Source organism: Girardinichthys multiradiatus, chromosome 17 (genome assembly GCF_021462225.1).
Source record: "Girardinichthys multiradiatus isolate DD_20200921_A chromosome 17, DD_fGirMul_XY1, whole genome shotgun sequence".
Lineage (NCBI taxonomy): Eukaryota > Metazoa > Chordata > Actinopteri > Cyprinodontiformes > Goodeidae > Girardinichthys > Girardinichthys multiradiatus.
In genome coordinates, this window is record NC_061809.1 from 30,384,633 (window position 1) to 30,399,373 (window position 14,741).

At 45.4% G+C, this 14,741-nt stretch overlaps 1 protein-coding gene across 2 annotated transcripts; it reads right to left on the reverse strand.

Moving 5' to 3' along the window:
- Nucleotides 1-4,001: 4,001 nt before the first annotated feature.
- Nucleotides 4,002-11,742, reverse strand: ing3 (inhibitor of growth family, member 3). 2 transcript variants are annotated; one of them, XM_047389485.1, is made up of 13 exons: nt 11,584-11,742; nt 11,402-11,473; nt 7,450-7,550; nt 7,275-7,340; nt 6,974-7,070; nt 6,830-6,901; nt 6,623-6,739; nt 6,376-6,539; nt 5,309-5,499; nt 5,043-5,235; nt 4,929-4,967; nt 4,714-4,840; nt 4,002-4,252 (listed from the first exon to the last, which is right to left on the reverse strand). In XM_047389485.1, exons 1-12 carry the CDS (start codon nt 11,609-11,611, stop codon nt 4,724-4,726), a joined length of 1,257 nt encoding a protein of 418 aa, XP_047245441.1. In that variant the 5' UTR covers nt 11,612-11,742; the 3' UTR covers nt 4,002-4,252; nt 4,714-4,723. The 2 variants fall into 2 exon arrangements, with proteins under 2 accessions (XP_047245441.1, XP_047245440.1); XM_047389484.1 differs by having other exon boundaries at nt 4,002-4,840; nt 11,584-11,741.
- Nucleotides 11,743-14,741: the final 2,999 nt, after the last annotated feature.

A 14,741-nucleotide genomic window follows, 5' to 3' on the forward strand; every position in this document is an offset into this window, starting at 1 on the left:
CAGCATCCTCCTGGTGTCCCAGCGTCTTCTTATAGTCCCACCGTCCCCCTGGTGTCCCAGCATCCTCCTGGTGTCCCAGCGTCTTCTTATAGTCCCAGCATCCTCCTGGTGTCCCAGCGTCTTCTTATAGTCCCAGCGTCTTCTTATAGTCCCACCGTCCCCCTGGTGTCCCAGCATCCTCCTGGTGTCCCAGCATCTTCTTATAGTCCCAGCATCCTCCTGGTGTCCCAGCGTCTTCTTATAGTCCCAGCATCCTCCTGTTGTCCCAGCGTCTTCTTATAGTCCCACCGTCCCCCTGGTGTCCCAGCATCTTCTTATAGTCCCAGCATCCTCCTGTTGTCCCAGCGTCTTCTTATAGTCCCACCGTCCCCCTGGTGTCCCAGCATCCTCCTGGTGTCCCAGCATCTTCTTATAGTCCCAGCATCCTCCTGTTGTCCCAGCGTCTTCTTATAGTCCCACCGTCCCCCTGGTGTCCCAGCATCTTCTTATAGTCCCAGCATCCTCCTGTTGTCCCAGCGTCTTCTTATAGTCCCAGCATCCTCCTGGTGTCCCAGCATCTTCTTATAGTCCCACCGTCCCCCTGGTGTCCCAGCATCCTCCTGGTGTCCCAGCATCTTCTTATAGTCCCAGCATCCTCCTGGTGTCCCAGCATCTTCTTATAGTCCCACCGTCCCCCTGGTGTCCCAGCATCCTCCTGGTGTCCCAGCATCTTCTTATAGTCCCAGCATCCTCCTGGTGTCCCAGCATCTTCTTATAGTCCCAGCATCCTCCTGTTGTCCCAGCGTCTTCTTATAGTCCCACCGTCCCCCTGGTGTCCCAGCATCTTCTTATAGTCCCAGCATCCTCCTGGTGTCCCAGCATCTTCTTATAGTCCCACCGTCCCCCTGGTGTCCCAGCATCCTCCTGGTGTCCCAGCATCTTCTTATAGTCCCAGCATCCTCCTGGTGTCCCAGCATCTTCTTATAGTCCCAGCATCCTCCTGTTGTCCCAGCGTCTTCTTATAGTCCCACCGTCCCCCTGGTGTCCCAGCATCCTCCTGGTGTCCCAGCATCCTCCTGGTGTCCCAGCATCTTCTTATAGTCCCAGCATCCTCCTGGTGTCCCAGCATCTTCTTATAGTCCCACCGTCCCCCTGGTGTCCCAGCATCCTCCTGGTGTCCCAGCATCCTCCTGGTGTCCCAGCATCCTCCTGGTGTCCCAGCATCCTCCTGGTGTCCCAGCATCTTCTTATAGTCCCAGCATCCTCCTGGTGTCCCAGCGTCTTCTTATAGTCCCACCGTCCCCCTGGTGTCCCAGCATCCTCCTGGTGTCCCAGCATCCTCCTGGTGTCCCAGCATCTTCTTATAGTCCCACCGTCCCCCTGGTGTCCCAGCATCCTCCTGGTGTCCCAGCATCCTCCTGGTGTCCCAGCATCCTCCTGGTGTCCCAGCATCTTCTTATAGTCCCAGCATCCTCCTGTTGTCCCAGCGTCTTCTTATAGTCCCACCGTCCCCCTGGTGTCCCAGCATCCTCCTGGTGTCCCAGCATCCTCCTGGTGTCCCAGCATCTTCTTATAGTCCCAGCATCCTCCTGGTGTCCCAGCGTCTTCTTATAGTCCCACCGTCCCCCTGGTGTCCCAGCATCCTCCTGGTGTCCCAGCGTCTTCTTATAGTCCCAGCATCCTCCTGGTGTCCCAGCATCTTCTTATAGTCCCAGCATCCTCCTGGTGTCCCAGCGTCTTCTTATAGTCCCACCGTCCCCCTGGTGTCCCAGCATCCTCCTGGTGTCCCAGCATCCTCCTGGTGTCCCAGCATCTTCTTATAGTCCCAGCATCCTCCTGGTGTCTCTTTGTCCACTCACATCAAACCATCAGTTATTTCTCACTTCTTAGTTTTACTTTCCACATTAAGCCCCAGATCCACAGGGAGGCGCTGCTACCCAACTACACAGGATTTTTCTGGTTCGGTCTAGATCCTAGAGGAATATTTAGTGTGCAGATCCAGACTGTCATGGTGAGAATTTTGGGTCAGAACATCTCTACAGCTGCAGCTCTGTGGAGATCATACTGGCCTGCAGGATTCATCCGTGGCACCAAGCAGAAAACCTGGAGGAATGGATGACCACAGAAAACATTAAGGGTGGACCAAGTTGTTCTGATCCAATAGAAGAGCTGCTGTAGTGTAAACTGGTTCTCACAGTTCGAGTTGCTGAGGGCAGTGAGGTGCTGTGAATAATGTTCTGCTAGAAACCTTGGATCCAGCAATCAGGAGCACCCACTTCAACATGACTGCAGTTTCACAGCAGAAGCTGAGAAGGAACAAGACCAGTCTGCATGACTCAGGACCATTATAAAGACTGGTCTGAGGTGCTTGAACCTTAGACCAGTCGACTGGTAGACTGAACTCCACTCTACCAGGACCTGCAATGAATTTGTTAAATTCTTTACTGAACAAACCCAAAAGATCAGAGAGGCAGTCAGCACATCCACATCAACTCCAGGACCAAAGTTGTCTCCAACTAGAACTGATTTTGACTAAATTTCCAAATTTTACCAAATAAACTACAAAAACTTAGAAGAAATTGTACAGCAACTAAGCTCTTCTTCCTGCTGTCTCGATCTTTTACCCACAGCTTTCCTTCAGAAAGTTTTGCCTGTAATAACATCTGATTTAACACAAATAATAAACACGTCCCTTTTATCAGGTGTTTTCCTCCAGGCCCTGAAAACAGCAAATATCAAACCTCTATTGAAAAAGAACAACTTGGACAAGCTGCTACTACAGAACTAAAGGCCTATATCAAACCTCCTCTTCATCTGTAAGATTATTGAAAAAGCTGCGTTTCAGCAGTTAAACAACTTCCTAACAACGACCAACCGCTTCGATGTCTTCCAGTCAGGCTTCCTGATCACCACAGTACAGAGACTGCTCTTGTCAAGGTGTTCAATGACATCCGTATAAATGCAGACTGTGGAAGAAGCAGAGTGCTGGTATTATTGGACCTTAGTGCAGCATTCAACACTGTTGATCCATTTTATTAGAGCGCCTGGAAAACTGGGTCGGCCTTTCTGGTACAGCACTCAACTGGTTTAAATCCTACTTGAAGGACAGAGACTTTTTTGTGTCAGTAGGTAACTTTACATCAGAGACACAAAAATCACATGTGGTGTTCCCCAAGGATCCATCTTAGGGCCCCTCCTATTCAATATCTACATGCTCCCCCTAACTCAGATTTTAATAAACAACAATGTAAGTTATCATAACTATGCAGACGACACACAGCTATACGTTACGATGTCACCAGGTGACCATGAACCCATTCAAGCGCTGGGTAAATGCTTAGAAGAAATCAATGCATGGATGGGCCAGAATCTTCTTCAACTGAATCCAAACAAAACTGAAATAATAATCTTTGGACCAAAAGAAGAGCGTTTAAAAGTTAGCACACAGCTTCAGTTAATACAGCTAGAAACCACCAGTCAGGCTGGAAACCTGGGTGTAGTGATGGACTCAGACCTGAACCTTCAGAGGAACATAAAGACAGTAACAAGGTCATCCTTCTATCACCTAAAGAACATCTCCAGGATTAAAGGAATATTATGCTCCACAAATCTGGAAAAAACTCCCAGAAAACTGTAAAAGCTGAAACTCTAAGTTCCTTCAAATCAAGATTAAAAACGTATTTGTTTAGAGCGGCCTTTGACTATGCCATCTATACATTATTAGTTAAGTTTTCAGTCCAACTTTCCTTTCATTTTCTTATCCATCATGCTATTCTCTTTATTTTTTAAATCACCTTTATGTCACTGTAATGAACTTTGCCTATTATGTTTATTTTATCCTTCATGTGAAGCACTTTGAACTGTCTTGCTACTGAAATGTGCTAAATAAATAAACTTGCCTTGACCTAGTAGGACCTAGGGGTCCGACCTTCATCAGTTTGGTCCGTCCTTTGCAGGTTTAAACTTCAAAAGATTGAAGAACAGAAGATCTTCAGCATCAAAGAAACCAGATGGACGAATAATTAGAAAACATCCTCCGTTTATTTACCCTCCACACACACACACACACACACACACACACACACACACACACACCTGCTGAGGTGCTGTACATTCAGAAAAACATAGCACTGTCCATATGAACTACACAGGCTTCCATTGATGTAGTCCAGCAGGGTTTGTAGTTTTTGTAGTTGGAGAGAGGGGAGCTCGGCCTGATGGGAAATGATTTCAGTTCCTGGACTCTTCAGAGCGTCGGATGAAACGCTTCAAGCTGCGGAGGAAGAAAAACCGGAGCTGAGACAAAGAGCAGGAGGTTCAGAGAGGAAACCTGGACCGATCACTGATGATGTCACAGCTCTGGTTAAACAGTCTGAAGCCTTCACACACACACACACACACACACACACACACACATTAAATCATACTTGGACACATCAGGAACATCTGGATGCAGAAGAACTGAGATGATTAAGAGGACATGGTAACATCAGAAAGCTCTTCGTCTGTTTCAGCTCAGAGTTCAAGTTTTGACCAGCACGTATGTTCTGACTGACCCAACCAGAGTTCTGACTCGGATCTGCTCTCGGGAGCCAACGTCTTGGTTAAATCTGCCAGGGGTATGAATATTTCTGACCTAACTGTACAGGATGTGATCCAAACTGAAGGAAGAACTTAAACAGAATGAAGAGGAGGAGGTGAAGCTTTAGATGGTTCTGGTTGTTGACCTCTGACCTCTGATGGTCTATTTGTGGCGGCTTCCCCTCCTCTTCATGGCAGCCGTGCACTGTGGACAGAACCATTTCCCTTTGGGCGCCTCGGTCAGGCCCACGCAGCCGTAGTGGAACCACTCTATGGGACACTGGGGACAAGGAGAGCAGAACCATCCAATTTAGAACCAGTCAGAGCTGGGAGCCCAGCAGCCACTGGATCTAAACTGGAATACTTACATCCGTGTTGTCACAGCCGACCATCTCTCCGTAAGAAACCTGCAGGAGATCAGAGAAATGAAACCAGAACCAGAACCTTGAACCCAGCCTCCAGCCTGTGTCCGGCCTGCCTACCTGGTTACAGATGCAGTAACGGGGCTCGTTAGGGTCATAGGTCCAGTCCACCTGGTTGTTGGCGTCAGCTTCAGGCAGAACCGCCGCTTGCTGGGAAAGCTCCTGAGCCAGCGCCGATGAGGAGGAGCAGGAAGACAGGGACGAAGAGGAGGATGAGGAGGACGACTGGTGATTGGAAGACTTGATGCTGCTCCTAGAACCAGAGGAAACGGACCTGTTTAGATCCATCTATGTGTTTGTGTGTGTGTAGCGGAACCAGGACTTACTTGGACTTGCGGCCCCTGGAGTCGGAGGCGGTGGTGGGGGTGAGGGTCTGGCTGAGTGTGGAGGCGAGAGCCGAGGAAGAGAATCCCGTGTTATCCCGGGACAGGGAGAATTCCCGGCCCAGCTGGAAGTCGTTGTTTTTGATGGCCTCGTAGCTCGCTTTGAGGCTGGAGGTCCGTCTGCCCTCCTTCATCTAAGAGAGACAGAACCAACAGAATCAGAAGCAGCTTCTAACAGACCGGATGCTCAGAGATTCTGGTAACTGGGTTAGAGTTCTACCAGGTTCCATTCAGGACGACCAAATATGTCAGCCCAGAATCCAGACAACGTTCAGACAGAACCTCTACACCGGGTTCCTACAAGATTTCAGATAGAATCAGATACAGTGTGGGCAACAGCGCCATCACCAGGTGAATAGGGTCGGCTGGTAGAGAGTCGGGTCTGCATATTCTGGACATGGTTCTGGTATATCTGACTTAAACCTTCAGCGTTACAGGAAGGGTGGTGGTTAGCAGAACCAAATTATATTATAATGAAGAAGGTTTCTGGAATATCCCAGTTTTCCCAGTAAGGTCCAGTTCCTACAGATTTATTACTGGGCCATGATGGACAGAAATGTGGAGTCCGACCAGCACACGGGCTTCATAAAGAACACAAGCTCCTCGCACCTCTCAGTCAGATCAGAACCTTTTCATCTGGGTTTAATGAATAATGGCTGTGTGGGTTCTGTTCTGTGTGTTTGGACCACAGGGAGCTTTCACACTGAATGAAAACAAGAACCAACAGCAACACCGAGTCCAGTTCAGACTCACTGTGTTGTACCGCTGAGGTTCCCGACATGTTACACAGAACCTAACCCTCTGTTAGAACTGTGTAAGTGCAGTTTGTAGGTAAATGAGACTGTTTGGTTCTGAAGGTCCAGACAGAAACATCAGATTGATTCGGTCTGCAGGTCGGCTAGTTTCAGCCCACAGGTCCAGGACCACGAGTCCAGCCTGTGGACCGAAACCCTTCCACACCTGCTCTACCAGCAGAGGCTCCGCCCCCCTGACCCCAGTCCGTCTCTGACCTGAGCCGTGGCCTGGACGGCCTGAGCAGCAGCCATGGTGATGGCCCCGGCTCCGGCACCGGGCCCCGCAGGTAGAGAGCTCAGGCTGTAGGAGGCCAGAGACTGGGAGGAGTTGACGCTGTACGCGTTGTTGGTGGACGAAGGCGTGCTGTTGGTACGGCAGCCTGCAGGGGACACAGTGACCGGGTCAACTGGTGAGCAGGGGACAGTAAGGACGGAGACCAAACAGGTCCAGGTGAGCAGGTACCTGGTGTGTTCTCCTTGGAGGCGTCTGAAGTGAGGGTGGACAGTAGAGCTTCAGACTTGAACTTCTTCTCTGGAACGTGTTCTGTGGTGTGGTGGGTCGGAGCGCTGTACTTCCTCTCTGGAAGAGAACAGAACGAACACCAGAATCAGGCTGGAGACCTGAAGATGTTCCACTTACAGATGCTGGAGCTCAAACAGCTGGACTCACTCTCAGAGCTGCTGTGGGAGTGGACATGATGGTTGTTGATGGGCTGAGACGGGCTGTCCATCTCTAGAGATCCTGAGGAGGACAAGGAGGAAAGGTCACAGCTGACAACAAACCATCATACCAGTGTCAGGCCAAGGAACTCACTTCTCTCCAGGATCTCCGTGATGCCGGCATTGTCCGCCTCCAGCTCCATCTTAAACTTGGCCAGCTCCTGGTCCAGTTTCCGCAGGTGCCGGTCCACCTGAGGATGAAAACATGACACCCGGGTCCCTTAGCTGGAACCAAGTAGACCTTCAAGCTGGAGTGACTGTCAGAGAAGCTAAGGTCGCCACCTAGTGGTGGTCAGACTGAACATCTAGATGGAGGAAAGTTTATTCTGGACCTTCTGCTTCACTGCCAGTTTGACCGAAGCTCTGACTGCATGTGGAAACACAGATCTACTCACCAGATCATAAATCTGATTGGCCAGCTGGACCTTCTCGTCAGCATCTTCCAAAGCTTTGTAATAATCCTGAAACAGAGGAACGTTCCTCAGATCAGCAACTGTTCATCACATCACAAACATCAGAGAAAATATGAAGGTCTAGAATGTTCCTCTTGAGCAGGTCAGATGTTCAGACCTTTTTGATGATCTCCATCTGCTCCTCTCTCCACTCAGGTTTGTTCTTCTTAGCGTTAATGAAAAACTCCGTCACCTTCTGCTCCAGCTGATCTGTGGCGTCTGAGACAAACAGGAGGAGACACTTAGTTCTCTGGAATAACAGGAGGAAGCAGATGTTACATCAGAGAGGAAAGGTTGTTCCTCATAGAGCAGAACCTCACCCATGCCAACGTGAGAAGATCTAATTATCTCTAGACTTTAACTTCTACAGACAGCTTACAGGTTTAAAGTTTCATACAGAACATCTACTGGATCTACTCCACCTCCAGGTTATTTACAGTATGTTAAAAAGTGATGAAGATCCAGAGATCCACACTTCCCACACCAAACATGTCAGTATGACCTCAGCTAACTGGGTTCACTTATGAAACATCCTGCTGTAAAGTCAACATGAAGTAATTATGGAGGTTTATGCACCAGGAGTCCCACGTGGTCCAGATATCATTAACATCTGACCTCTTCATAGGGCTGCTCCATTATGACAAAACTTAGAATCACCATTATTCTGATTATAGTTGAGATGTGGATTATTTAACGAGATTATTCATGAACTTTGATAACATGAATTTACTGAACATGTTTTCCTTAAGATCGCAAACATTTTGGAAAAAATTCCACGAATAAAGTAAAACGTTGTCTTGACCAACAAATAAATACTGCTAAATAACAAGGATATACCTCCCATGAACGTACCGCATGAAAAATAGAAAAATAAAATCAACTGTGTAGTTAGTGTCTACATTTATAGATAAATAATCCAACATCAAGGCCAGTTGTAGAGCTAGACCACACAGTTGTCCAGAAGACCCTTTCTGATGAGACGCTTGTGGCTGGGATGCTAGGATGGAGAGTCGTCCCACGTCGTCATCCTGTGTCTCAGACCAGACGTGGTCTTCTGGGAAACACCATGTCTGGAAACACTTTGTTTTCGTTTTGAAATCTGCGTCAATGAAGAGAAGCGTGAGGCTTGTATACGGCCCCACAGGTCCGGCACGGTGGCCAAATATTGGGCTGTGGCCACGTCCTTTACGACCCTCATCATACAGGGCAGGGAGACACGACTAAAATGGTGACGAGATGGTAAGTCATAGCGTTTGTCCAGTTTATTCACTGTGTTGGTTGGTCTTTGGAAACAGAACGTTTTTGCGCTTGTCGTTTCTTGGCGTCTCTGGGAGCTGGTTGAATATTTGTAAAGTGTTTCCTAGGAGGTAGCAGCAGGAGTGGAGAGGCTGTTCTCTCTTTTCTCATTATGTTTTTATGATCGTTGAAAAAGCGAACCGTAATCGAGATCAAAATCCGATTAATCGCCCAGCCCTACCGATTCAGAGATTTATATTAAATGAAATAAATATTCATCAAGCTGTACAATAGATGCATTTTAGAGAGCCACTCTGTTTCTTACTGCCTTGCTTGCTTTTAATGCTCTGCACTCGTTACTTCTTTCCATTTCATTTTAAATTATATATTTATTACTCAGACGACTCTCTATGGAAACAGAGCCGAGCATCCAGAGAGCACGCTCTCTGCTCACTGTTTGTTTCGGCCCGTCATGGCGGCAGACACCTGTGGACCGCTGTGCGACCCGGCTGTGACGCAGGCTGCATGAAGCGGGAGAGAGAGGAAGAGGAGGAAACTCGTCTTTCTCAACACAGACCTGCCAGACGATAACAAGGTGAAACAGAAGAACCCTTAAAGCAAGTTGCTGCCTTTTTTCAGGGCTAGTTTTTATTGAGATGTTTGCACACTTTAATGTTTTCATCCATGTGTTCATCATCAGTACGTTGGGCTAATTATTATATTTAATGGTGCAGTCTGTGATTGTTGTTTCAGCCAAAGCGACTCAGGTTCACTATTTTCTCTTACTTTTTGCTCTTTGTTTTGTTTCTATATAACAAACAGCATTAAAATGTTATTAACGGCCACAATACTTAAACAACTATATGGCTATCTGATGTTTAGATAATGTTTAGATATTTTGTACTTATTTTATAAGAAATTATGCATAAAGGTTTTATTTTTGCATGGACATACCTTGCTTCTATTTTAACCCTTTAAATACAAATTAATCTTACTTAATACAGATGATTTGAGTTTTTTGGGTGGATTTTACCCACACCTTGCCAGGTATATTTAACCCTCCCTATATTAGGGTAAAATGGGTTGCTCCAAACGGGGACATTTTCAGAGACAGACTCTTTGAAATGAACCATAAGTCGCATCACTAAACATTTAAATCATCTGAATTTTTCTACCAGATACAAGGGACCAATGCAGCAGCTGCATTACTGCAGTGGCAGCATCGGTCCGTCTGTCGATCTCCCCTCACTTGTGAACAACACCCTGAGACATGTGAACTCCTCCACTTGAGGCAGGAACTCTCCTCCAACCCGGAGAGGACCAGCCACCCTTTTGTGGTCGAGAACCAAGGAGCTGATCTTCATCCCCACTGCTCGGCACTCGGCTATGAAGCGCCCCGGTGCATGCTGGGCCGCTTATAACTACAAATTATTTCATTTGTTTCAAGTGAAAGTTTTTCTGATGTACCTGACAGAACACTAAGAAAATGAGTTTTTACATCAGCGCTGGGCAATACGTCCATGACAATACTTTAATGAGAAACAGAAGATTATGATAAAATGAAATAATAAAAGACAATCCATGGGGTCACCAGCATTTTTACAACATGGAGAGATTTCAACCTGTCGTGTGAACTTAATCATCATCATTTTCCGCTTGAACTGAAGCATAATGGCACTGTTAAACAGGAAGTTTGGTGCAACGACATATTGATCCTTGTTATGTTTCACAAAGCTTAAGATAACTGTGTTTAGTTGGTCCGTTTTTCTAAATAAGTTCTGTTCCTGTTCATTTGTTCTTTGAAAGTATATCGAGCTAATTATCAAAACAGTTCAATAGAGAAAAATATTGTCCATACTTTTAACCTTTTCTGCATTTTGTCCTTCTGCAATTCATTGTGACAACCAAAGTGGAAGAAAATGACAAAATATCACTGGAATTAATCTGATAACCATAAATAACATCCAGTAAAAGCCATTAGTCAGGCACCACTGTGGAAGAGCAGCAAGAACAAAATAATTGTAGAGAGAAAGCCTTTAAGCTACATGCAATCACTGTGTGGAGGAAAACTGGCTCTGCAACACAACCTCCCAATGCTCAAACATGGTGGTGGCAGCATCATGCTGTGGGGATGTTCTTCAGCAGGAACAGAGATGCTGGTCAGAGTTGACAGGTGGAGCTAGATCCAGGACAAGCCTTGAAGAAAAACTGTTAGAGGCTGCAGAAGATGTTGATTCAACATCAAGACCTAAATCCAAGAAAAGATTTGGCAAGACCTGAAAACTGATGTTCCCAGATGTTGACTGAACTGAATTTGTTTTATTAAAAAACTAAAATAAAAATGGGGAAAAATTTCGGTCTGTAGATGTTTGAATCTGGCTGACACAAACCCCTAACAGCCTGCAGTCCAATCTGGTTCTACAGAACAAAGATTCGGGGCGCTGAATACAAATGCACGCCACACTTTTCAGATTTTATTTGTAAAAACCTTGAACTCATTTCCTTCCACCTCTCAATTCTGCACCGCTCGGTACTGGCGTGCCTCATAAAATCCTAACGAACAGGCTAATGATGCTGTCTTAGTCATTTTATTCTAACGGAGTTTTAATGGAATAAAAAACTTTTTAGTATTAAATTAGAAAATTAAGCAAGTGCATCTGTTCCTACAGTTACCGGTAGGGACACTGTCGAGCACTCAGAGTCTGTAGAAATGACTGATTTTCAGTCTGAAAGATGAACCACCGCTAACTAAAGCAGCTGCTGCACTAATTTATATTCTCTCGGATGGTTAAAACAGGTGTGTGTGTGACTGTGTGTGTGTTCGTTGACCGTACTCTGAACCTGCAGGTCCATCTCCCTCATTTCCGTAAACCTGTCGCGGAGGTCCATGGGAAGCTGCTCGATCACTGCGCGAGAAAAAAAAGGACGTTCAATGCTCCGACCGAGAAATAACTCACATTTACCGATTATTAAGCGCCCAAACCCCGCAGCCGCTCAGCTGCAGCCCCGTACTCACTCTCCAGGTAGTCCTCCAGGTACAACATCTTGCTGCTTTTAACCTTTAGGCCTTTTTTCTGAACAAATTTCGTCTTTCAAGATGGCGCCTCCAGCCTTAGACTAGCTCAGAAAAAGCATCCTAAAAATAGACGCAGAGGCGTATGACGTCAACTGCTTCCTGTGATCTGATTGGTTTGTAAACACTGATCGCTTTTGATTCGCGGGTTTTTATGCTGTTGCATCATGGGGGTTGTGGTTGTTTTTATTTTTCATAATGACCCTGAATTCTACTTTATTTTCGCGTTGTTCCCGTTTATGATTTACAGCAAGAGACATCGTTTTTTTTTACTCTTATGACTCAATATATTAACATCTGGATTTATTCCTTTATATTATGTCTATAGTATTTGGTTTCATACTTGCTGATATATGTATTGCTTTAATGCTACTAAAATTATTATACATTGCAGCAATTGTACATTGTATTCTTTTTTTATTTTTATATTTCTTCTTTTTATTATCATTATTAGTAGAAGTATTACATTGCTTAGTTTGGTAACTATTGCTGCAGTGACATACAAAAGGCAAATGGAAGCAGGCAGATTTACACAAAGGTAAAGAACAGAAAATAATAATAAGAGACTGAGTGAGGGTGCATTTAAAGCATTAGAAAAAATACTTTACAGTTATTAAAAATAGCAAACTCAAACAAATCCATGTTTCAAATCAAAATAAGACAGAGCAACCATAATTCAAACAGTGTGATTAAAATGTTCTCAAATATACAAAACCACTTCATTTAATTCAATTGCAATGATCAAACTTTGTTTGTACATTCATTTTGTTTTGTGTTTTGGGGATTTGAAGACCTGCCAGATGTTCATCTGTGGTGATAAGCTCCAAGTCTTTGAGGTTGGAAGGTCTCCTTACCAACACCCTAATCTTTAGCTTTCTTCCCAGATTCTGCATGATATTCCAGGCAGGACTGCGTCGCTCCGAAACATGCTGGTAAAACAAAAAGCTGACTTGAAACCTAAATTTCCCAGGGTAACTGAATTATTCTGCACTAATCAGGTGCCTCCACCAAAAACTGATTCTTTGTTTCCACCATGGAGATGTGATCTCAGGTGTTTAATCAACCAATAACTGACAAATCAGTTGTTGGTTTGAAAGCCCCAGATTATATCAGTTTCTACTCCTGGGCCCAATCTAGGCCTGGGTCGGCCCTGTTTACAGTGAATGGAAATGAATGACATATCCTAATAAAGACAGCAGCGGAACCTTCTGTGTGTGAGTGGCTTCCTCCCTGCAGATTCAATACAATTCAGTTTATTTCTATAACTTCAATTCACAACACATGTCGTCTCAAGGTTCTTCACAACAGTCAGGTTCATACATTCCAATTAATCGTAACCATTGAACAGTTCAGTCAGATTCGGTTATTTATTCAAATTGGATAAAAAGTTTTTCTATCTAAGGAAACCCAGCAGATTGCATCCAGTCAGTGACTTGCAGCATTCACTCCTCCTGGATGAGCATGTAGAGACAGTGGACAGTCACTGGTGTTGACTTTGCAGCAATCCCTCATACTGAGCATGCATGTAGCGACAGTGGAGAGGAAAAACTCCCTTTTAACAGGAAGAAACCCCCAGCAGAACCAGAACCAGGCTCAGTGTGAGCGGCCATCTGCCACGACCGACTGGGGGTTTGAGAGAACAGAGCAGAGACACAAAGAGAACAAAGAAGCACTGATCCAGGAGTACTTTCTATGGGAAGGAAAAGTAAATGTTAATGGATGTAGCTCCTTTAGTCGTTTCATCTAGAAAGAAAGAACAGATAAACTCTGAGCCAGTTTTCAAGGTTAGAGTCTGAAAGAGAGAACATAGAGTTAGTTACAGTAGAAGCTCAGTCAGTAGCCATGTCTAGGAGAGAGAAAGGGTTAAACACTGAAAGACAGGGCCATGTGGATCATCTGTAGAAGGTGAGCATTAAGTTGTTGCCAGCAGAAGCTTGGACGATGACCCTCTCCAGAAAGGTGTCACAGGTAGACACAGAGCCAGGCCAGGTGTAGCTTCTAGGAAGAGAAAAGAGAGAACAAAGTTAAAAGCTGAAATAACAGCAAATAATGCAGAATTGGAGAGTAGTGTGAGAATGTAGCAAAGAGGGTGAAAGTGGTCGTTATGGAGCGTGGCGCTGATGGTGTTGGGGTTAAGCACGCGACCATATACAGAGGCTACAGTCCTCGAAGAGGCCGTTCCAGGTTCGAGTCCCGGACATTTGCCGAATGTCTACCCCTCTTTCCTCTCTGCCTACTGTCAAAAAAATTAAAATAAACGCCACTAGTGGTGAAAAAATATATTCAGAAAAAAAAGTGGTCATTATGTCCTCCAGCAGCCTAAACCTATAGCAGCATAACTACAGAGATAGTTCAGGATAAACTAAGCCACTCTAACTATAAGCTTTATCAAAAAGGAAAGTTTTAAGCCTAGCCTTAAAAGTAGACAGGGTGTCTGCCTCACGGACTAAAACTGGGAGCTGGTTCCACAGGAGAGGAGCCTGATAACTAAAGGATCTGCCTCCCATTCTACTTCTAGAGACTCTAGGAACCACCAGTAAACCTGCAGTCTGAGAACAAAGTGCTCTGTTAGGAACATATGGACCAATCAGATCTCTGATGTATGATGGAGCTAGATCATTAAGGGCTTTATATGTGAGGAGGAGAATTTTAAATTCTATTCTGGATTTAACAGGGAGCCAATGAAGGGAAGCTAAAATAGGAGAAATATGATCTCTCTTTTTAATTTTCATCAGAACTCTGGCTGCAGCATTTTGGATCAGCTGAAGGTTTTTAACTGCATTTTGTGGACATCCTGATAGTAAAGAATTACAATAGTCCAGCCTTGAAGTAACAAATGCATGGACTAGATTTTCAGCGTCACTCCTGGACAGGATATTTCTAATGTTGGCAATGTTCTGGAGATGAAAGAAGGAAATCCTAGAAACCTGTTTAATATGGGATTTAAATGACATGTCCTGGTCAAAAATAACACCAAGGTTTTTTCTTCTCCCTCTTCCTCACAGCCTGCTGACCCTGCGGCTGGAGGCGGACACATTCCTCTGTCCTCCCCTAGGACCCGGAGCCGCTGACGGAGGGACAGAGGGAGGGACAGGGAGGGA

Coding starts and splice junctions, on each gene's coding strand:
- ing3 (XM_047389485.1), bottom strand. CDS start 11,611: ATGTTGTACCTGGAGGACTACCTGGAGA. Junction 6,540..6,622: donor CTCCAAGGAGAACACACCAG/GTACCTGCTCAC, acceptor TGTCCCCTGCAG/GCTGCCGTACCAACAGCACG. Junction 4,841..4,928: donor TCGGCTGTGACAACACGGAT/GTAAGTATTCCA, acceptor CCTTGTCCCCAG/TGTCCCATAGAGTGGTTCCA.